General features: G+C 35.6%; 1 protein-coding gene across 1 annotated transcript in view; it reads left to right on the top strand.

The window, feature by feature from the left end:
* Positions 1 to 25,257, top strand: part of LOC107085073 (protocadherin-15-like) — a 298,610-nt gene that overhangs the window by 176,195 nt on the left and 97,158 nt on the right. Inside the window, exons 18-20 of the mRNA XM_015375218.1 lie at positions 2,391 to 2,470; positions 4,668 to 4,761; positions 10,885 to 11,013. Coding sequence (XP_015230704.1) covers positions 2,391 to 2,470; positions 4,668 to 4,761; positions 10,885 to 11,013 — 303 coding nt within the window. The remainder of the gene's footprint in view (positions 1 to 2,390; positions 2,471 to 4,667; positions 4,762 to 10,884; positions 11,014 to 25,257) is intronic.

Raw genomic sequence — 25,257 nt, 5'->3', positions numbered from 1 at the left:
TGCTAACACAAACAACATACACAGGAAAAGGGCTAAAATTAGCAAAAACAAAAGCAAGTTAAGAAAAAGCTGTGAATTAGCAACTAATAGGGGATGTGCTCCAGACTGTAGGGGGAGAAAATCATAATCTCCTATGGAACCAGAACATACACATTACTATTAACCTCTATGGACACAACCCTTTCTTTTAAGCCCTTAGGGCCTGATATTCAAAAAATAAAATAATAAAGAGGTGCAAAATTGAATGTGCAATTTTTTAGGATGTGCAATAAGTGGGCTTATTGCAGGTGTTAAAGTTAGACAATCTACAAAAAAGTGCTGCCCAATGTTAGACCGATTTCTTTTTGCCAATTGCAAATGAACAGATTGCATGTTCTACAGACACTTTGAGAGTAGACGTGAAATAAAGATGAGGTTTAAAATTATTGAGATGAAGTTAATAACTATAATTATAAGAAATTTGTTTCAATTGTAAAAATATTGTTTGAGTAAATGTTTACAGTGCATGCAACCAGAATATATCTTCATCCTGTTCCATTATACCATTCCTCTTTTGTAGTATTAATGGCTGCAGATATGTTTTAGTACTTCTGTTAGCAAAAACAAAACAAAATGAAAAAACTATGGCCGCACTTTGGTTTCCAATTTGAAATTTATTTTTCGCATGTGGTATATATTTCTATTAACAAATACCTCTCCATAAATTCACATTGGTCATTAGAATATGACCTACATATTGATGAAGGCCCATATGATAAGTGGTTTGTACATGCTGCTCCTGAATGCGAACGCATTTCGCTGCGTCGCTTCTTTGAAGATCTGCTCTGTGCATACAAACGTGTCCATTGTTTTAATACACACAAATCTTAGGATATAAATCTCTCTGAGCATTGCGTTTATTCAATTCAATCAGTTATACTTCATTAATCCCTAAAAGGAATTTCAAAAAGAAAGAAAGAAAAAAAAAAAACTTTACTATTGTTCTGGTCCCATATGAGTTGATGATTGTCTCCCCCTACCGATTTGGAGTACTTTTGTTATGTGGAGATAATTTGTAGCTTTTCTTGACTTGCTGTTGTTTATTTGACATGAAGCATTTTCCTTCACACGCATTTTGTGTTATCATCATGTATTTGCCGCTCTCTATTTTCTGTGATTGCAGGTTTTCTGCTTTGCAGCATTCTTTCTTCGCAAAGGTTTTTGTTCAAGTCTAATTCTAATTTTGCAAGTCTAATTTTTTTGTTTTTTGCAGGGTTTTTAAAATTGTTGTGAAATCATCTACTTACACTGCTAATAATATACAATAGTACACTACCATTGGTCACCGTACTGCTTGTCCCTCTGGCAGAAGAGACAGACATTTAATGCTGCCCCATTTTCTCTTTCAGTCTCTCTTATGGTATACAGAGTTACATCCAAACCATGATTACATCAAGAGATAAAGTCAAGAAATATATTTTTGGACACTATAAATTATACTTCAATAAGCACAGACTTGCATACTTAATAAAATTACAAGTGACTTACACTTCACAAGGCTACTAAATAAAATCATCAATGCAGTTCGTGACTTTGTTTTCCCACATTTTCTGTAATTTCAAAAAAGTTACATAGCATAAGACCATTATGCTTGTGTTTTTGGGGTGTTAAAGGTCCCTTATTATGTTTTTTTTAAGTCTTTCAAAGTCACTTATATATATGTGACAAACTAAAGCCTTTTAATATATATAGAGAATATATATAGAGTGTCAATACTTTTTTTTAATACAGTTGTTTTCTTCCAACTCTGAAGAAAAACACTTGCCTTTGAAGCAAAGCTGCCTCTCTCAGTCTGGGTATCACCCGTTTTATGACGTTGTCATATCACAGCACTTCTGAAGGCTGGAAACAATCAGAGGCCTCTTGAGGCCAGAATACTATATGGTTTTCATGACTTAGACAATGACCATAAAAGAAAAGTTGCTGCCCTGTGCAGATTAGCCGCTAAAAGAGCCACTTCATCTTAACTTTGAGCCAGAATAATAGCCCTCTGTTTTACATCACCCCTCCCTGATCAGAGAGAGTGGGTGTTTGTTTACAGTTCCAGCAACTGTTTCCTGGAGGGAGCATTTTTACTTAGATATTTTCTATCTGCTCGTATTCACAGTACAGCAAGGGGCTGCTGCTTAGAGAGCAGAAAGCATGGAGTTTACCCAGAGTTGCAAGAATCAAGTGAAATACCCCTTTATGCATGATTTTGATGAATGATCAGCCTTATAACATAGATGATAGCTCAAAAAATAATTTTGCGTGATATTGACTCTTTAATATGCAGCTAATCACAATTAAAACATTTGCAAAAACTAATAAATCTGTCTTTTTAAATTCTTAACTGTGTGTTTCCTTTTAAGGCAGTGGACCGGGAGAAGGATCCAATAACGTACAAAATTCAGAGTGGAGATATTGATGGAAATTTTGCATTGCAGCAGAAGTAAGTCTATGAAAAAGATCTATATGTTTATTTTCTAGAGGATTATTTGTTGCTTGTATCATATTTAAAAAAGACTGTTCTAATTTTCAAATGTAATGGTTGCATAACTGGATTTCAAAAGCTGTTTTACATCTCTATCACAATATTTTATTGTACTTACTTTTATTTCAATTTGTATGTTAAAATTCCTTATACGGATGGGTGTGGAGAATTAGCCGGTGGCTAATTGTGTTACGGGCATCAGATTATATTTTGTAATAATTTTTTATGTTTATTTTTATCTGTCCCTATCAAATATTTCATCAATAAACCTGAAATGTGACTTTCTACTTTCAGAAAAAATATGGACATATGGTAAAAGTTATAAATATCTAGTGCCTTTCAGAGGCACCTACTCTTTGAATATGTTTTTATACTTTCATGTTAAAACCACACATTCCAGTGGGTGTAACTGGATTTTTATGTGACACTACACATAATTGTGCAGTAGGAGGAAGATGCATTCTTTTGTTCATCTAATAAAACTGTGAAGCTTTTTATTCATTACACCAGGGAAGGATTAAGCGGATATAAATGTAGATATATATATGTATAATAGTCCTTCCAATTCACAGTTATAATAAACAACAAAATAAACAAAATATATTGCAGTTTGTTCATATATTACAAAATATAAAAATGTTTTGGGAGTATAAATTTTTTGCAGAGTTCTTTGGGTTAAGGATTTACCTCATTGTTTCTCACACTTTATCTTTTTTGAAACATATAATTTAAAACTTTGTTAAAATAATAACAACCTTCAATTCACTTCAGGGTTTCAGTATACATATATATATATATATAGTTTTTTTTATTTTTATTAATTATTTGATATATAATCAATATAGATATATAATCAATTATTACATTATTACAGTAGTCCAGCCTTAAATTAACAGATAAAAGGAACTGTTTCTCAGCATCTTCCTTGCACAAGATATTAACAGTTTTTGTAATATTCCAGAAATGAAAAAAGGAAATTCCTGAAACACGCTTAATATAGGATTTAAATGGCAGTCCTGATAAAAAAAAAAAATAAAGAACACCAAGATTTTTATGTTATTATCTGGGATCAATTCTTATCTGGAATCCTAATTAAGTAACTGACAAATCAGTTTCTTATTCAAAGACTCTGGTCCAAAAACAACATGTTTTTCCATCATTCAAAAGCTTAAAGTTTAGAGTCATCCAGGTTTTTATGTCTTTAAGACATGCACATAGTCAAACTGGCCAGTTTCTTGAGGATTTAAAGAAAAATAAAGCTAGGTGTCAGCCATATAACAATGTTTGATAATTCTACCAACTGGGAGCTGTATTTAAAATAAATAGAAATGGTCCTAGCAATGATCTCTGTGGTATAACACAAGTAACCCTGTAAATAAAATAAGATTTATCATTAGTCTTAAATAAAATAAATATGTCACACAGATAAGATTCTAACCAGTCTAGTACTGTTCTCTTAATTCCTACAATTTCCTGTGATCCTGTGATCTACTGTATTAAATGCCGCACTTAGATCTAACCGGACAAGTACAGATACAAGTGAATTATCTGAGGCCATTATAATATCATTAGTAACTTTTACCAGAGCTGTTTCAGTGCTATGGTGAGCTCTAACATGATTGAAATTCTTCTAAAAGGTCGTTACAATTTAAGAGTTCAAAAACTTAATTGGCAACTATTTTCTCAAGAATTCTAGATAAGAAGGGGGATTAGATATAGATCAATAATTGATCAAGTTATTTGGATTTAAAAAGTGTTTCTAAAGGTTACCTTAAAAGCAATCTTAAAAGCCTGTGATAAATATCTCCATTCAATACCAAAAGGATATAAAGTTGGAAAATTGCTAAATATGGGCCTAGTTAATTGGGTACAAATTTCTTTGCAGAGCTCTGCAAAATGTCTTTAATATTTAGATTTCAACCTTGTATTTGCATACAAATAAATCCTCCAAATAGATTGAAGCTGTCAGTTAATTCTGACCAGAAAATTCTTGTGAAATTAAAAGTATTCTCCTCCATGGTGTCTATATTTATCCACCTTTGTCATTTATCTGTCTTTTACTAATGCTTTTTATTGTTTCATTTAGATTTGTGCTGATCTTTTTTCACATATATAATTTCAATGTCAATCTGATTAGTTTGCATTCTCTCTACAGTTCAGGGTATTTGATATTGGACAAACCTTTGGACAGAGAGTCTTTAGATCATTATATCCTGACGGTCACAGCCTCAGACGGACGCCCAGATGGGGTAAGAAACCATTAATACTAACTGTTTATCTTTATTGAGTTGTTTCACAGCCCTGAGCAAATTAAGCCAAGACCATGCTGGAAATGAAATGCCACCAATGGCACCGTTTTAACATACGGAAAGAGACATTTAAAAAAATGTTAACTCCAAAACAAAAATTCGTAAGAAATAACCAAAAGTTAAAAAAAAGTATATATATATTCGTAAGAAATAACCAAAAGTTAAAAAAAAGTATATATATATATATATATATATATATATATATATTCAATTGTTTTGAAAAATTGCCTCCACAATGATACTATAATTCTTCTCCTTTATTTTTGTGAGGATACTGTTGGTTTTAATCATACTTTGGAGCCATCATCCTCTTTGTGTTCGCCACTCTGCAGCTGCTCCCTGGTATTCCGTTAGAGTTTGTTTCCAGATCTTTTAATTCAGCAAGTCTCACTAGTGAATCTTTCTTTCCCCTTTGCTGATATCTTCCTGTCACCAGTCACCATTGATTTTCTTTATCAATCTGCCAGTTCTATTGCATCACCTTACTTCTGTAATCCCTGCAAAACTTACCCACATTCACCAGCTCCTTGCTGTCTTACAGCTGCTGTCCTTAGTCTCCTTTTCCTACACTTTGTCTTCTACAAAAATGCATAGATAGCGACACCTTTATTTATCAGCTGTTCAATCAGAAAGGCAAACAAGTCATGGTCCTTGTAGCAGGAGTTATTCTGCTACAATCCAACCTTGACAGCATCACACCTCACCACTGTTCAACTGCCAGTGCACTGTTTATCAGTGTTGCTTAAAGGCTTCATCATGCAGGATTAACATAACCTTCCAGAAATACGTTAGTGGTCAGAATTGAAATTTTGTCATCTGACAAGTAAAGTGAAAAACAGTTACCTCTCACATTATACCTGTCAAGGGATGGGGATTTTTAGTCACTGAAGTAACTTTCCCAAGGTTGATGTTTCGAAGCAGGGTAAGGATAAAAGAAAGTTCCACAAGGGTCTAAAGGTTAAGTCCTCTGGTCGGAGTTTCCGGTCCTTTGGGACATTTTTGCATGTAAGTGTTTAATGATGCTGCATAGCCGCAGATCACTCAGGGTACCAATGCTGAGACATGAACCGCAGAACCTGACCAGGCAGTAATTCCTGAATACATGCATCACTTTTCGGAGAAAAATGATTGCACCAAAGTGTTCTGTGGGGAAAAGGGAAATGGATGGTATGATGGTTTTCACAATGTTCTGTTTGGCCACTTTCAGTCCTGCCTTCCATGTGGGAAGCTACTCTGACCTTATCTGACCATTATAAAGACCCTTTAAAATCTTCCAGGAGGGATTATCCCCATGAAGACTGTGACCTCATCCAACAGGTTAATATACACTCCCAGACAGGAAAAACAAGTTTTACAAGGGATTTAAGCAGCACTACAATAAGTTTGAGGAGTTTTGACTTCCAGTTATTCCAGACCTTAATCGTATTAACCATCTTTTGAGGTTGTATCGGAAGAAATGTAGGTGAATGTTCCAAATCACAACTATAACAGCCAATGCTGATGAAGGTTCTCAGTCATCCAGGTCATAGTCATTCCGTCCAAGTCCAGTGGATATTTTTTGAATTTTTACGGAATAACAGCCAAAGTCTTGGTGCAAGATATATGATGTAGTCCATCACTCAACAGGGACGTCATTGGACAGGTACTCATAAAGTTTTACCAAGTCAAGGTTTTTACTTACAGTATTAAAGCACTGTGAAAGTTTTGGTCCAAGTATTAGGATAATTTAAAGTATATTGAAGGATTTTGCAGATCAGTAACAGCGGTTGGCTCTTATCGATGATTTATACCGGTGTCTTTCTTAAAACTCAGCTTTGTAACTTTAGCAGGTTGGATCTGTCACTGATTGAGTCTAGAATGCCGCTTCATTGCAGTCTTAGCTCCCCTTAAACAAGTGAGTATGCTCACCTTTATCTTCCACTTTTGAAGGAGCTGGGCTTTTTTGTCTTTACAACAGTACGTGCCTTTGAAGTTGCAAGTGCATAGTGGAAGCAGGGCACTTTGACATCCATTTTCTGCCACTTGTAAATCACATAATCAGTTGGTTATTACATTTTACTTTTGTCAACGTTTAACTTAAAGCCATGTATGTTGCACCAACACAAAAAGATGTTGCAGTTGATTTTAAATTTGCTGTGGTTTCACTCATTGGCAGACCTGATTCTCTCAGTACTTTTGTACTCTTTTTCGTCATCCAATTAAAAATTGGAAAAAGATTTTTTTCTAATTAAAAGGTAAAAAGAAAGAACTCTATAGAACAATGTTGGCATGAATCTTGGTTTTATTCACATATGGAAATTATTAACTTCTACCTTTAAAAAAGTAATCTTCACATTTCCATATTTTTAATGACAGAGTCCCATTTGATCTTAATAGGCAGTGTCTGATGCCAACCACATTTTCTTTTACCTAACCTATATTAGGCCAATTGAGTAATTTCCTAAAACTCACTTTGTTATTACTTTGTTTTTTTATATGTTGTAATATGAAATTAAAGCAAAAACAAATAGTTTTTCTCTCATTTCTTTTTGTCAGTTACCATTTATCTTTTAATTTTCCTCAATTAGTTAGGCATCAAACATTTGTTCTTTTTTGAAGTAAAAAAAAAGTTAAATATCAATGAATACATAAGGTAGTTGTTATTTTGGTAACTGTTATGGCTGTGTAAAGTGCAAACAAAATGAGAAAAAAAACGTAGATAGTAAGTATAGGAAGAATGATTTAAGAGATGTTCATCCTTTTTTTTTTTGTCCTATAAATATGCCTTGATACGCACTTATAACCACACTACTTTTCCACCAGACTCTAGGGCTTCATGACGAGCGCATTATCTTTGTGTCCTGAAGAACATAAAGTTAGAAAAACGGCAAAGATAAATTCAAACATTTTTCTGCTTGGCACAGTATTACAAAGCTTATTGAATAAGAGGCAGATGAGTTTGAAAAAGAGAAGAATGGTATGAGCTACCCAACAGCAGAAGTGAATTCAGAGAAAAATGCTAGAGAAAGAAGAACAGAGGACTAGATGCATTACACTGGCCATTAATCAGTATCACCCAAAAGGCCTTGTTGTCTTCACTTGTGCACACATACACATACCTGTTTGTATCTTTTATTATTAAATGTCCTGTTGGGAGAGTGTCAGACTACAAAGTGCCTAATTGGCCGTTTGGCGAGTGAATCCATCATACTGCCAGAGATGAGAACTATACAAGTTGGTGCAATAAATCTATCCTCCTGTAAAGGCACTATTGGTTAGATGCAGGTCAGCTTGGCATAGGCAAATGATCAGTTGTGTACTTTCCTAACTGCATCAAAAGGTTAAATCAATCAGCTTTAACCTTTTGCTAGCATAAGGACTTGAGAAATATTTTCAAAATGGTGCCAGACTCATATTTTAAAATATTGGGGCTTGATCAGCAAAAGTAATTCACCTCCTAAATGAGAAATGGGAACAGCTGAGTCTCCATTGGCACAGTAGAAATGACACATGATCTATTATTATTATGGGGCTTTATCTTGTTATTATTATAAATAGATATCTTGCACAAATCGTTTTTATATAAACAAGAAAGCTTTCTTGTTGGTCATTTTGACTGCTGCATATTACACTCAATTGATTTGCTATGTAAGATTATTACAGACTAGTGTGACTAGCTAAAGATTTTTTTAAACAAAATAACACCAAAAAGACTATTTCAATTCGCTATACAATCTTTATTAAGTGTTAAGCTTTTGCACGTGCTGTTCATTGTCATTGCACTAACAAAAGGAACAAATCTTTCCAAACAATGCAACCAATAATAAAGCAAATATATAATATAATACATCAACGTAATAGTTGTCAATTTATTACCAACACTTAATCCAGGCATCAGTTTCAAAATATGTTTTATAAAAAGCAATCCACAATATGAAATGAAAAATAAAGGACATAGATTGGAGATCTAGAGTCAGGAAAGGGTGATATACAAGCAACAAAGTTTATATTACCCTAATTATTTGCACTGTTTACAATGTGGCTACTAAAACTAACACAGATCACTTGTCTTCATCTGGCCTAACTCCTACACGTAGCTTTGCGCATTCGCAGTATGTGGCAGGAGTATTTTTATCGGTTCTTTGCAGCTGTCAATGCCTCCTTTTTAAGTTTGCTGCACGCTTGAGGCTAGACTGTACCACATTGTTCCTCCAGCCTTGATGGCTGTCTCTTCTCAATAAACTTAGCCCAAAACTCCTCTCCCAGCCTTTCCCAGTAGACACCTCCATTGCAGAATCTTTTTGCCAGTGCATTTCTGTAAAATAACATGGACATTTACACCTGTGATGTAAGAATGAAACTGAAATAATATCAAGATATTAAGTTTTATGGTAATATAGGTAAATTATTTTTATTTCTATTACTGCTTTGACATAAGACAGTAAAGCAACAAGTAACCCAACTTCTGAATGTAACACCCTCTTTTTCTAGGGCAGTTATAATAATGAAATCTGAAACAGGCTAAGTTTACTCGGCTGATTGGCATTGGACAGCTAAGCAGGGGGAGGGGGGCGGGGGGGTGTAAAAGAATGGCATCTTTTGTAATAACTTTGCACCAGAGGTAGAATTTGCAGAATTTATTCAGCCATATAGAGAAACTATTACTGGTAAAACAATCTGAAGTATCTCTTTAAAAAGTAAAGTTTGCCTGACACACCCATGGACAACATTGAAAGACACTTGGATATTGTTCTAGAAAAATTATTATTTCCTATTTGTTTGTTCTTTCTGGCTTTTTTTTAAAGAAGTTCAAATTAAGGTATGTTCACACCAAACCGAATGTGGCAATTAAATATTTCAGTGTTTCAGGAATTAGGGATGTATTTGGTGCGCATATTTCACTGCACTGCTAATATAGGCCAAGTAGATGAACAGAGAAAGCAAAGTATAATTTAGCAGAAATTAATCAAATCTAAACTTCTATGCTTAATTTGTGTCACATCAGCCAATCATCAACTGGATGGGGTTGGCGTGTAAGGTGAAGAAGCACAGCTGAAGCAAAGCTTTGTCATTCAAGAACTCACTAGAGATTAATCACCCTCCCTGCAGCAGTTCTGACTTGCACCTAGATAGAGGGAATTATCGCTGGAGGAGATTATACAGCCGCAGCTCCTGGATCAGCTGGTGTTACTGGCTGATCTAGGAGCAGATCTGCTGCCAGCAAGGTTGTTCAGCTTTCTATCTTACATAGAGCACACTGACTGTCACAGTAAAGGTGAGGTTGGGTGGGTGGGACCCAAAATAGAAACCAGAATGCAGAGGAAATTCCTCCTCTTTGGTAATGCTGTAAACCTAGCTGGGTAGAAGCATGCCGTGGTGTCCGCATATATGGCAAGCCTTTGAAGATATAATACCTAGACTTTATATTGATTACTGTTATATGCAACATAATGTTTTCCTGTCAAAACTCATCATTCAAGATATCTGTAATTAGATTAGCCAAAATTAGTACCTGCAGTTGTGACTAGTCAAAATGACGATATGTTCAATAGGCTTACCATACTACCATACCCATGACTGGTTTGACAGGGAGATGTAATGTCAAGAGAAAAAAAGCCAGGTGTATCATGCAGAAAATTTGCAACATTAATATTTGATGTGGATATATCTTTATCTTTAATAAGATGTTGTCAGAGATTTTAATGTATTTTCTGCAGAGCCACACAAATCCCTCAGTTTTCATAATAAGTGACTGTTTTTTGTATTTGAAATCAGCACTTGCTGTAAAGTTAACAAAATGTCAGTGGCCAACATCAAGAAGGAAAAACATGAACCAATGCTGTTTTAAGACCCACAATATTTTGGTTACACTTGCCAAATGCACAATGAAAATCATACAGCATGAAGTCAAGTAGAGTTAAATGGAGGCATCTCAAGCTCATTAAGGATTTCAGGTTTTGAATATATTCACTAAAGTTTGATATTGGATTCCAAAGTATTTTATTTCATTTTCTTGAGTTAAGAGCTATTATATGAGAAATCACTTTTATCAATTTTATCTAATTGTTTTGTATCATTTTGAAGACTTCCACTACTATGGTGAACGTGGTGGTGACTGATGTTAATGACAATGATCCAGCGTTCAACTCTTCACTGCCAGTGAACTTGACAGTCATTGAGGAACAGGACAACGCCTTCGTTGGACAGGTTATGGTAAGCAGATCCTCCATAAAGTGCACTTTTGCAAGTCAAATACTGAGAGTAAAACACACAGTACTTTTTTAATGAGGTCCCTGTGTGAAAACAAAGGACAGGGATGTGTTGATTATGTTCTTCTGCAAGGCTCTGTACTTGTTTGAGCTTTTAATGAGCGATAATTGTTCTTTTAATAATGACACTTGAACACAAACATGATAATTAAGAAAACTTAATCTGACTGTTTCAAGAACTCCCTGATTGCACAATTTAAAAGCCTTGCGGGGGGGCAAGTCAATGACAAATTGCTTTTGTTTGTATCATTTCTCAAATGACACAGACCAGCTCATTTGAGAATGGCTATGGGAAAAATCCTTTATTGAAGTTTGAAGCATCTGTTGGGTTCTGATTTGTTATTGTTATAAGGACTGAGAATCATCCCCTTTATAATGTTTTTTTTATATAACACAGTGTAACTTTGGGCACATATTTACAAATGTTTGACCAAGATATCAATTATTACACTCTTCTATTTCTCATAGTTATTTAAAGCCAAATTTAATTGAAGGAAATATATACATACTCCTTAACCCTTCTCCGGTCTTAATATTCTGTATACACGCTGTGTCCTCCAGGTCATAGTAACTCAGATTCAATAATACCCCAATATAAAGCAGCTTGATTCAATTTTAAACACCAAATCTATTTTGCCTTAAAGATCAACTTGCTATTCATCACAAATTGGGTGAATATCTGAATTTTCCCTTCTTCACATGGCAGAAAGATTGCATTTATTCAGGAGATACCTCTCGTGGTTTTTTTTGACAGTTTTTTCTCTTTGAGCTTGAGGCATTTTTTTTTTCATCTGTGAATGAATTAGCATCTTGCTCCTTTTCTAATGATACATACTCTCACTAGGTTGTTTTGCAGGTAATTTAAGGAAATATTTTCTAGAACCTGCTCAACAGTTAAAGGCATGCTCATAGCTGCATCAAAGAGGATTCAGGGTACTCTCTGCAGTGTTTTAGGTGTTTTAACACCTACAGTAGCAAGACAGAGGGCTTTATTTTATTTTATCTTTTTTTTCCCCCTTTATTTCCTTTATCTTTTACACCATTTTGTTAATGTGGTTGTGGCAATATTATTTTGACCCATGTTTTAGCTCTTTAGCACTTTGGTCAGCTGTGGTTGTTTTTAAGTGCTTAGCAAATAAAATTGGATTGGAGACTTTCACCTGCAGTACCTATATAGGCTCTGGACAGCCTCAAGGACTAGCAGTAATAGTGTGGCATGGAATGCAGAAGTTTGTCCTGCATTCAGAGGGTTGCCGGTTTGAACCCCTGCTCTGTTGTCTCAGTGGTGGCTTTGGGCAAGACAGTTCCCTTGCATTGCCTACTGATGGTGCCTGTGTTCAGCAACCCCTGTTCTGTCAGTATGCCCCAGTCGAATTGTGGCTACAGTGTAGCTTGCTACCATCAATGTGTGGATTGTAATTAACTGAATGTGGCGTAAAGTGTGTTAGACCCTCATTACTTGAAAAGATGCTACTTTATATACAAACTATTTACCATATTATTACATTTTTACAAGAACCTGTAGTTTGTTGGACCTTTTTCTTGCTTTCTTTCCCTCTGCAGGATGGAAAACTGCATGCATATTATCCAAGTGGCAATATTGTTATATTTTGATCATGAGATTCTTTATGCACCCACATTTCTAGACACCCCCACCTATACTACCACTTCCTTGGGATTCATAATTCAGACAGGCTATAGGCAGTGCATTCTGCTAGATAGGAGCATGTGTTTTCATGTTTTCTTCTGCTACTGATGAATCTTAGACAAAAACGAAGGCATGTCTATATCTTTGTTGAAAAAAAAAGTTGAAGAAATATAATTTAGAGTTCTATTTCTGCTGTTAAACTTTGTTTCAGGTAAACAATTAAGATTTTGCTTAAAATAAATGATTCCAAAAAAGATTTAGTGCATAATTACTTTATGAACATGTTGCTGCTAAACAAAGTGAGAATTGTGAGCAGCTTTGCTTTTACAAACACAGCTGTTTAAAGATTATAGAATATAGCCGTTTCTTCTTGTTTGCCTGCCTGATTCATACAAGAAAATTCATTTGTTGCTACTGCAGGTATTAGTGTTTGTCTCTTTTAAGCATATGATAAAACAAGGTTATGAAATGCATTAATTTGGCAGTTAATTAATTAATTAGTATCTCATCAAGCAAATGTTCTGCACACACATCTGTAGTTATAAAAAAAACAAAAAACACTTGCATTTTGCACAGTTGCAGTGCCTGAAATTAAGCTCTCTTATTAAATTCATCTGGTGTGACCAAAGATCAATGTTACACAAGTTTGAGGTAGCTACTGAGTGGCAGCTTTTTTAGCTAGATGTATGCTGAAAGAAAAGGTATCTGCATTTGCATATTATAGACAAAGCACTGCAAGACTTCAAGGTTTGCTTGTCGGTATGTTACTGGGGTGAGGTTTTGGTGTTATTAGGGATTTAAAATACTTTTTAAGACTTCTGAAATAAATTAATTTGTTTTTTGTCAATCATGTAGAAGTTTGTGTTTTTCTGTATCATAACATTCTAATAAAAACGCACCGTGACATGGAGTGGAAACATTTAACTTTTGAAAAGCATGGTATGAATAAGTCTGAGACTAATCTATTATTTAAAAAAATTCTTCGTACTTTTTACAAAACCCAGCATTTTCAAGACGTTGTGACTGACTGTCCTTTTCCCCCTATAAGATTCATGGGTAATCTGAGACTTTGATTGGCTCTGATCTTTTAAAGATACTTGCTCAGATGTACTTGGATTTACTTTCATCTTAAATGATACCCTTTGTACATTGGTGTCAGTGGTTCTTTGATCTATCTGACTCTTTTCTAGTTACTAAGTGTTAATCAGCATTTCAACACTTAGAATAATCTGCTTATAAATGTCTGGCCCTTGTACACTCTTAAATAGGATTTTGAACATGGTGCACACCAAAAAAAAATGTAAGCTTAAAGCAACACTAAGTAATTATAGAGTCACACTGACTTTTAAAAATAGCATTGTTGTAAAGACTGACTGACCACCTACAGTGTTGTCACTAAAAGCAGCTACACGACCAAATGTCAGAGAACTTGAGTAGTGTTGTTCACTGTCTGATGAAAACCAGTGTAGATCACAATTATTAACGAAAACATAAGTTATGTTCAGACAAGTCATATAGTAAGGGTAAATCTGCAGGCTAAAATCAATCACTCTAAAGTCACAATAGCAATAGTAACAGAGGTTAGCACATGTGTTACCTACACGTCCAATAACAACAATACGAGATCTGCATCAGTTTTGCAAAAAAGGCCTTGCCCAAATTCACTTTTCTACAATCACTGACCCAGTCTGATTCTCGTTATCTCTTTCTTTTCTTTTCTGCTCTACCATGATATAAACCTCCAAAATAAAATAAAAAATGCTCTATAATCAGCGCAGCTTGAGGCGTTTGGCTATTGAGGCCTTAAAACCGTTCATCTTACTGCGAGAAGGAGAACAAAGCTATGAGACTGCCAACAGGTTTGTGGCACTGAAACAAACTTGCAAGTAAGTTCTTTTCAAGCAGAGCCAGTAGGGGGGAGAAAGACTGCTCAGTTGTCTCAAAACACTTAGATGATCTTCACAGGGATCTACCGGAGGATATATTAAGGTTTAAGTATTACTTAGTGCTGTATAAAAAGTTAGATCCTGTAGTTCCAAACACTGGCACAGCTTCTTTCAGATGGACTCTATTAAACACTGTGAAAACTACAAAAATAAATAAAAAAGCTTTAGAACTTTATTTACAAAAGAACTTTGAGTAAAAAAAAAACACAGGCTTTACCAAATAATTACCTCAACTTCGGATATCCTTGGTAGCTTCTCTCACAGTCTTGTACACTCTAAACATACCGGTATACATAATTAGAACATATAGACAACAAATGTACAAATATTTCTACACAATAATTGCAAAATACCTTTTACAGCAAGTAACAGATAACCAGGCTGCTGCAGATCATTCTAAACAATGTGTTTCCTGCTGTATACATAGTTCTCACAGCCTCTCATGCTCACATTTAAAGCTTGCAACAAAAGCAAAGTTAAAAAAAACAAACCGCTGGACTCTGTTCTCCAAAGATGATTTGCTTCCCACCCAGGAAGCTTTTTCCATTCAAAATGACTCACCAATATCATTGAGTTCCAAGTTGTATTGAGAGGTCCATCAAAGCCTTGTTTTGACTTAAAAACATACAAATTGAACCGGAAGAGAAGGTCCTCCCCTTAGTAGTAGGAGTCATTGAGGTCTTTGTTAGCCTACAATACCCTATACTGGCCTATGACTGTGAAAAAGGGGAGTTAGGGGCATTGTTGGCCTGGTTGACTGGGCAAAATGTCTTGGTCCCCTGCAAGTCGAAGAGGATTATGATATCAGGAAGGAATCAACTGTATTGCTGCGTTGTAGGTTTTTGAGAACTGAAATTTTCTCTTTTAACATATTGGCTTTCTTTACAACCCTTTCAGTCCACCTTTCTTCTTTGTCCAAAATGTGAACATTCTGATCCTCAAAAGAATGTCTTTTGTCCATAAGGGGTAGGTGGACAGCAGAGTCTTGTCCAGAGGATGTAGCTCTCCTGTGTTGAGCCATGCGTCTACGGAGAAGTTGTTTGGCTTCTCCAATATAAAGATCAGAGCATTCCTCAATGCATTGAACTGCATACACCACTCCGCTTCCTGTTCAGTTTGCATGTTTTTTTTAAGCCAGCAACGCTTCTATAAAGCTTGGAATTTAATGCTATTTCAGGCATTTTGAATGTAAAAAGCTTCCTGGATGGGAAGCGAATCATCTTCAAACTTTGAAAACAAAGCCCAGTGGGTTTTTTTTTTAACTTTTTTTGAATTACTTTGACCTGGATGACTATGAATCTTCACTAGCATACAGTTTTCACATAATAACTGTATCTTATACATGAGACAAATATTTTAATATGGGCAAAATTAAATAACCCAAAATATTTTAACCTTGGAAAACAAATATTTTCTTTGCTGCAGAAATAATATTAGTGACAATTACAGATCCTTTACTTTGGACCACACACTTTGCAAACCCAGAAAAAGAATAATGTCTTTGGAGCACTGTAAATTGGAAATTTCACTCCACGTCTTGGTCATGTTCCAAATGCAGTATCCCAAACCATACCTAATCTGGAGAGAGGACACTTGTAATCATACCAGTTCTAAACTTTCTCCCTTTCAAGAAATATTGGATAGACTCCAAACCAAAACAGACGGTCTTATCTCTCAGAGGGCCAAAAGAGACACAACTCTGGGCCTCATTCCAAACTATTGCTTGTGCCTGGAGGTATTAACCATATTTCTGAACGAATGAATGAGGGAGACTTTAGAGATGCAGGTATGGTATAGAAGGACAGAAAGATGTGTTAAGTTTTTTTTTTTAATGCATGGGTGTCAGAAACCAGCACTCAGCGAGGATGAAGATGATAGAAATAGCCATGTATCAAATGCATTATGAAGGACCATCTAGATATTGCTAACAATTTTCAAGACAATTTTTACATTGGGAATAAATATTGGTTATAACTTAATTCCAATGCACAAACCCAGTCAGGACACTAACAGCTGTTCAGTGTCAAATGCTTTGGTGAACCAAAAGTTTAATTCTGGACTCCCATCTTGCTTACTGACTGGACATAAAAAGCAGAGGCAAAGAAAAATCTAATGGAATGCCTCACAGGATATAACATATAGCAGATGTAGACATGTCCCAGGTAGGTGTGAAGAAGAGGCAGCTTTATAAAGTTCAAAAGAAGAGGAAAATTTATCTCTACAGCACAGGCAGGTTATTTGCTCCTTTCCTAAGATTGTTAAAAAAAAAAAGAAATATTTCTGTATGGTCTGAAAGCCTGCTTGGACATAAAAGCTGTGGTCCTTAAACCAGATTTTATACCATAACCTGTTCAAAGTCAATTTTACTGGAAGCAAAGTGTGTTTGATTTTAAATATTTAAACATTTCTTATAAAATCCAAAACCAACAGATATAATTAATTGAAATATGCTGATGAGTGCATGAAGGTAATATGCCTTTAGCTTTTGAACATTCAGATCAGTATGGCTTAGTAAACTAAACTCTATTGTTAAATTCAATTAGCTTTATTTTAAAGTTACAGTGTGTAATTATTACAGGAATTTACAGACATAAATGTAATATATTATCTATACGTATCTTATTTATTATCACCTAAAAACTGAAAGTATCGCTTTTTATGTTTGGCTTACCTTAGAAATTTGATTTCTAATTACATAGAAGTGGGTTTGCATTTGTGGAGGCAGACATGTTTTGCACTATGGCAGCACACAGCTGATGGACTAGTAACTGTACGTAGAGATCGACTGTACGCTCAAATGGAACTGCAGCAGGTTATAGACCTATATACAATCCTACACAGACTAATTATAGACTATTAAGACTATTTATAAAATGATCTATGTAAACTAGACGTACACCGGCCACAACCAGGAGCCGCTTGGTATAAATTCGACCAATTTTAATCGCTGGTTGTTGTGTTTTTATTTTCTGAGCGAACTTGCATCTTGCTTCTGCCATCAATCCATGTTTGTTTTGGTCAGAGTGCCCAAAAAAGATGGATAAATCACCTGGACAACACAGGTAAATTGAGACAGTGTTCCTTAGCTCAGACCAGAGCAGCAGCCACCTATACGCGGCCAGCCATACCGCGCTCTTTTGCTAAAGATTGGTAGCGGCAGAGACGGCACAGCGGTGGCTTGGAGGGGCCTGCCAGATAACAACACTGATACCCCTTAAGAGGCTACAGCTGCTGAAGGCTAACTAGAGGCCAACTGCAGAAGACTGAACCAAACAGCAGAAGGGCATAATGGTTGCGGATTACTGTGAAGATGACAGTGTGACATTGGAGGAGCCCACCAGGGCGAAAGACCCGCAAGAGACAACGGCAGACCAAGGCTAGCCTCTAGAGGCTAACTGTTTGAGATGGACAGAGGGCAGCTAAGTTTCAGAGGAGCTTGCGACTCTTTTGCCAAGAGACGACGATGTGAGTGTGTCAAGTAGATGCTCAACAACGCCATAGCAGGTTGGGCCAGGAATTTTAGCGGCCCATTCACTAGTTTGTTTGTGTGTACCTGTCTTGCCCTCAGAGTGAGGACCATTTTTTCCAATTTCACCATCAAATTGAGGACCAGTTGTTGCAAATTCAGGGCATTTTGCTGCTCCTCACATGCTATTTTGCTAATGGTTAGGTTGAGGGCTAAGGTTTCAATTGGTTAGGGTTAGGGTGAGGTTTGCATTGGTAATGGTTAGGTTTAAGGTTAGTTTTAGGATTAGGGCATAGAAAAGTTTGAAAATGAGTGAAAATCAATGGAAGTCAATGGGAGTCAATGCATAGTCCTCACTACGATGGCAGAACGAGTATGTGTGTGAACACACATACCAGTACTCGTTTAGTTAAGTTTTAAATATGGGTATTTAAAACTAAAAAGTTTAAAAATATGTAAATACTCTGTGACTTCATCAAGTTTTCATAGCACTCATATTTTTCCAGGTTTCTTTCCATTTCAACAGCAAACTTCAAAATTCCAGTTTTATTTGAACTTTATCTGAAAGACCAACAACACATATACAGAAAGGGGGGAAAAAATATTGGCAGTGTTTCTGTTTAGTCTGCTCTACTCTGAAACCCTTTAATAATATCTCGCACCATCAATTTCTCTTGATACATAAGTTGTCCACATGAGATAACACTGCAAATAAACATGAAACATATTCTCCAAAGATAATTATTGCAGTTGCATTATCATGCTGAGGAGTTTTTCTTACACTAGGACGGCTTGTCAGAGTTGAAAAATGTGTCAATGCGTTATAACTTCTTAATAGTTTTATAAAGCAAGATCAGCTTTGAAAGGCTTAGTTAGGGAAATTATTAGAGCTTAACTAGAAATTTCGTAGATCCTTATCACCATTCTGATTGTTATCAAATATCATTATTTCTGAACTATCTAAAAAGAAAGGCAAAGAAAAACTTATCTTGTTTGTTTGTTTTTACTCTCAATTATTATTATTTTTATGTATTAAGAGACACATTAACAAACACCATGATATACAGTCGTAAATACTGACATTTATTTGTGTGTAACTTATTTGGATGAGCCTTCTTCACTCTTTCAATATCTGACTTTATGGTTTAATTTATGTAATTTTTGTCAAAGAAACAGAGAAAAATATGCAAGTCGCAGTGATGTATTGGTCCTGAGATTTTATCTACAGTAGGTGGAGATAGGAAGGTGATGATGGAGGAAAAAAAAGATGGATTAACTTTGATGAAACGGTACATTAGCACTTGAATGTAACAGGCAGAAGAAATGATTGTATATCAGACCTCCTATTTCTTTTTTTTATCACTATGTGTTAAAAAGCATCAGACATAGTCAGGTTAGACACCATTGCCATTGTGTTCCAGGCTTTTAACTGTCTAATATAATAATTATACGTCTGTAACTATGAGGAAGATGGTGAGGGTCAGAGAAAAGATTATGGAGGATCTATTCAAAGGGAGAACACTTCATTAAATACAAAATACAGAAGCTGAAGTCACTCTGAAAAATTTGATAAAAATTGAGTAACCCAGTCTTTTGGTACATTAATATATTGTTCAGCATGAAGTGCTATAAAATACTCCAGTGATGCATGGAGAAAATCCTCATCTTTTCTTTTCCCTAGGTAGATACCTCTTGTTTCATTCTTATTTTTCATTTGGGTTGCTAGAAAGAAACTGCATTATTTTCCGTCTTATTGAAGTCTTTACTTTTTTTAAGAACAGTTAGTTGTTATTCTGGAGAGACCTTCTCAATATATAACAAACCAGAAAAACTAAACACATATTTTATTGTCCTGAAGCTAGAATTTTTTTTTAATGTACTGTATGTGAAATCTTAAAAACACCAGAATTCCAGATTCGTTTTCATACTGTGTGGTGGTGGCCACATGAAGAGAGTGAGGGGCTTGTTAACGATAAAAAATGAAATAAATATAGCAACAATTGACTACTGGAGACAATGGGATACTCAGAATGGTGACTGTGAGATGAGCTAACGTAATTTGTCCTTGATTCCATCGAAACCAATGTACAACAAAGTCAGAGTTCACAACTCACGATGCATGTTCAGCCCGACGCTCTGATGCAATCTACCTGCTCACACTGCACGTCTAAAAAAACACGTCGGACTCAGCTCCACAGTGAAGAAGTATACTTGAGAGACTATGTAGACTTACTTTACAATGAGCAATTTCCTGAAGTGCTATCCCAACATATTTCTTTCATATTTTAATGATTAGTTAATAGTTTGGTTTTCTACTTTCTTTGCACCAGTATTTTATTCTGATTAAACATAAGATAGAGAATAAAATGCTTCTCTTTTATAACATTAGTATTTTTCTTTGAATAACAAAAAAATAAAAATGAATGTGTCATGAAACGGGACAGATGGACCCAGTGTTCAATGAGAGACAGCCAGTAGGAAAGTTCAAAACGTTTATTAAAACGTAGGAGGAGGACGGGGCAATGCCCAATCACTGACACTTTCTGGAGGAAAGAAACATAGGTAAGTGACCACAATCATCTGACAGAACATGATGATCTCAGTGAGTCACTTACCTGCTTTCACAGTTCAGTCCATCTTCCTAGAAAGGGGTGATGGGTTAACAACCAGACGCGGCGAGCGTCGCCCAGAGTCTCCCTGATGCTGCAGCCCCAGGGAAGTTGCAGGAAGCCGATCCAGGTCAGGGGAAGACAGAGCAGGCAGGAAGAGTTCAGGAATCCAGAAAAACCTCAGCTCTATCAGAGGTTTCCAGTCAAATGGGAACAGCAAGATCCAGACTTCCAGGAATCCACAGAGCTTTGAGGCTGGTTCAGAGTCCTGAGTCAGACCGGAGCAGAAGTGTGCCCACACAGACATGCACAGAAGCAGACAGGCAGGCTCAGATGCAGACGGGCAGGCTCAGTGGTAGAGGGAAGCAGAGATGAGACGTGAAACCAGGATTTCAGCAGGACTTTAAACTGGTCTCCTCCTAGGAGCCAGACTTACGGGAATAAAAGTGACCCTCTCTAATATTTCTATGCACAAAAAGTACAGTAAGGCTAAATTTGGGGGATGGTAATATAGACAAAGAAAGAAAGTATTGGAATTTAAGATCAGTGTAGGACTCACACACATCATTTATTTAAAGGTTTTGGATCCTGATATAATTTCACAAATCTTATCAGAAAAATAATGATTAAATTTCCTGAGGAATGTAAACACTGGGGTCCAGATGTGCTCATTGCAAACCTAATGCAACACTACAATGGAAGGTAATACTGTTTAAAATGAAAGCACAAGGGGAAATCTAAATGATGCATGAAGTGATCATTTCTTACAAAACAAAGACACAACCAAGCAAAGATACCAAGATATGGGTCTACAAAACAGATGTTAGAAATCGACATCATGTGACTTATAGCTTTCATATATCTTGCTGTTTTTTTTCTACATCATGTATAAAAAGTATTGTGTGGAGCAGCTGTTGCTCAAGCAATAACAAACCTGTTATTGCTTGAGCAAATGAACTTGCAAATTCATCTTCAACTTCCCAATCTTTGATCCTTTGAAGGAGCCAAAACTAATTACATTGCCTGTTCTTGATACAAATCTGCATGTGGTGCTTTATACTCAGTAAAAACTCAAACTAGTTTGTAAATCAGCCTCCAGCTTCTCTCCTGATTTACTTTTTGCCTCTCTGACTGTCCGCACGTCAATTATCTCCCTTCTCCAAACAACGCATGATAATCACACAAAAGCTGGATGCCCCATTAAATTTCTAACACAGTTTCCCCCCTGGATAGCAAAGAATCACTGAATACAAATCATATGAAGAGGACTTCTCACCCAGAGCAGTGCCAAGACAGTGTCTAATTTCCACTAATTCGAAAAATTGCTTTGTGACATGCATTAAAGTTTAATTATTGAAAATTGAGAAATGTACAAAATGGGTTACCCCAACAGCAAGTTGCAGCAGTAAAGTAAACAAATGGACTGTAAATATCTAGAGGAATGGATGTGACATATTAAACTGAAAAATCTAGTACTTAAAATTATATGTAGGTAAGTTTTGGGAGTAAGGGTGTGGAATTTTTATGGCAATAGTAACTGTTAGTTGTTTATTAACTAAGTGTCTATTTACTTTTAAAATATTGGTAATACCATTACAGTACATTACTTGTAATCTAACTAGAGATGCCCTGATCTGATACTTGGATCTGATACTGGCTCCGATATTGACTAATTAGCAGGATCGGATATTGTTGATTTGATATCTGATACGCGAGATCCAATCCAGTGCACTTTGTATGGAAGTGTTTTTTTTTTTCTGGTTATTTATTAATAAAAAATATGATATATCTATATATTTTTTAATTTGTTACCTTTTTTATTTAAACAATATTTATGCCAAGGCTAAAGCCTTCATGCATATGACAAAATGTATTGTTCATTCATTCAAGAGTTAAATCGGTACAGTATCGGATATTGGCGATATACTCAGCCCAGGTATTGTATTTGATTGGAAAAAACTGGATTGGTGCTTTTCTAAACCTAACACAGCACCTTACTATTCCTTCATCAATTTGAGGGCCTTTTCATAAGCACACAGTGCTGTGAGTGAAGATTGCTTGTTTTATTGAAGGGATAGAGCTGAAGATAGAGGGATAAGTGATACCCTGTGCAATAGCGTGTTTCTCTATACTGTATCTGACACCCAGTGCAATAACTATATATATAAATATAAATACCCATCTAAACACCCTGTGCAATAACCCTGTATAATGATCCTACTATAAAATAAAGAAAAGGCTGTCATATGTGGATGCACTGTATATACTTTATATATCCCATGCACCTTTTTTTTTCCTTTGGCTCATTCATCTCCTTTGACTATTTGAGCTGATGTAAATTTCTCCACTGTGAGATCAATAAAGTCAATCAATCAAACCAAATGGCTGATGAGCTGTAATGTGCCATGTGTTCTGTGTGCTGATGCCATTAGTAGCTGGGGCTAATATTTTAATACATTGTCAAAACTTACCTGCTATCAGCTATTTTGGAAACTTTTCTATCTTCTGTAAGATATCTTTATCCTTCTCCTTCTTTCCTACTATGGTTTGTTCCCAAGAAAGTTTTTTTTTTTTTTTCCTGTCTCTCCATCCCAAGCTTCTTAACAATAATTGGCATCACAATTCCAATGAAAAACAACCACCTTTCCAAGTGTGAAACCTTCCTCGGAACCAAATATCAAGATTCCCATCGTAATGAGCAACATACTCTACCCACATGTAGATATTTCTCAGTCTGTTTTTCTCAGTTAGTCAGTTTCAGGTCTACATTTTCAAGGTGAAAAAACGGCAGTGCCCTTCTTAAGGTCTGGATCATTAGGGCTTCAACTGTCATAAACCATTAAACTTGCCTCTGTCTCTGTGGACAGGAGGTCAACGCATTCTCTCTCAGCATGGCTCTTGGCTAAGTGTACTGTATATGCAAGCAGATGCCGGATTGGCCTGGGGTTGCTTATATGCTGGAAGGCAGTGCATTTCCTTCCGGGATATATGTTGTATGTCTTCATGGTCCTAACTTTTGATCACTACCAAAAGAATTTTTCATAAAAATAGTTATCTGGTGTGGTACAAATTGTGAACATAACAGAATTAGGGAAACCAGACAAAGAAGAATTTGACAAATCCAAATTCAGAGAATGATAAAAGTGGTTCCTGCTCATCAGAGGTTGTTTATAAAGCAGCCAAATGCAGACGATTTGTTTTTTTTAATCAGTTTTCGCAAGCATTAAACATATGACCAATCAAGTTAGTAGTTAGTTTTAAAATATATGGTTAAAGATCATTTCAAGCAAATCTAAATATCTAAATAAATTAAAAGAAAATATGGCACCAGTATAAGAACATTTGCTTTGACTTAATCTGTGCTCCTACAAGGTCTTTGGTGCGACCTGCAAAATTGAAAGCTCTTTAAATCACAGGTGTATGTGCTTCTTTGCAAAGTATTGAGCTGGAAGGTCACAGTAATTATCTATGTAATAGCAATAGTGAGAAATGACATAATAAATTATCAATTTAAGCTACTGTTTACCTTTAGTTATAAAACTGGCAGTGCATTTTGCCAGTATATATTGAGTATTTTAGAACCCTTTGGAGAATGGGGGTATAAAACAACTGATAAAGTTGGATTTATTTTTACATGTTAACACTGCAGACCCAAACCTCATCAATCGGTGATTTGCAATTAGGGCTACAACTGTATGAAAAAATCATACTTGCTGTTAATGAAATGTTTTTTTTGTTTTAAGTGATGAGATAAGTAAACGAGTAAGAACAAACCTAAACTTTTTTAATAGCTCTCTGAAGCAGGTTTTTTTATTTGTGTAATCTACATGTGAGTAGAGTATTTTAATATACAGAGAAAGCAAACAAAATAAATAAATAATTCTCACACTTTGCACCCACAGATAAAACAGTATTCTTTCTTCAGTTTGGGTTGGTACTTTGTAAGTTTCAAGGGAAGAATATCCTATTAGTATAAGAGAAAAATCATTCTTCTTTACCTGTTTACACCCAAAAAAACAACAAAAAAGAAAAAACTGTTTTGCTTTTTAGTTGTTCTATCTCTACAATATGAAATTGCATTGCTTATAATTAATTCTACATTCAGTTTATAAAGATATCCTTGCATGTTTTATTTATCTTTATTTACTTTTTAAGTGTACCCAGATGGCATTTCTTTTTTAGTCCCCACGTCTTTGCCAAAGGGTTCTCACAGGTATCAGATGCTGAAAGTTTGCTTTAATTCCAGTGTGTGATGATGAAAGTTGCCTTCTGCCTTATGTGTTTTCCTTTGTTTTGAATATCATAATGTTGCCCAAATAATCTAAACATTGGTTGATTGAAGATCGTCATGAAAATCTCCTATTGCTTTGAAGGTATTAAAAGCAATAATGGACAGGATTTTTACAGACAAAAGATCCCCCAGCCCCTGAATCCACATCTTAACCATCAAAGAGCCCTTTGAATTAGATTTAGACTGCAAGGACAAATCTCAGTCTCCTACAACCTACAGCTCGAATAG

Source organism: Cyprinodon variegatus, unplaced genomic scaffold (genome assembly GCF_000732505.1).
Source record: "Cyprinodon variegatus isolate N-32 unplaced genomic scaffold, C_variegatus-1.0 Scaffold115, whole genome shotgun sequence".
Lineage (NCBI taxonomy): Eukaryota > Metazoa > Chordata > Actinopteri > Cyprinodontiformes > Cyprinodontidae > Cyprinodon > Cyprinodon variegatus.
This window is presented reverse-complemented; position numbering and strand designations above follow the sequence as displayed.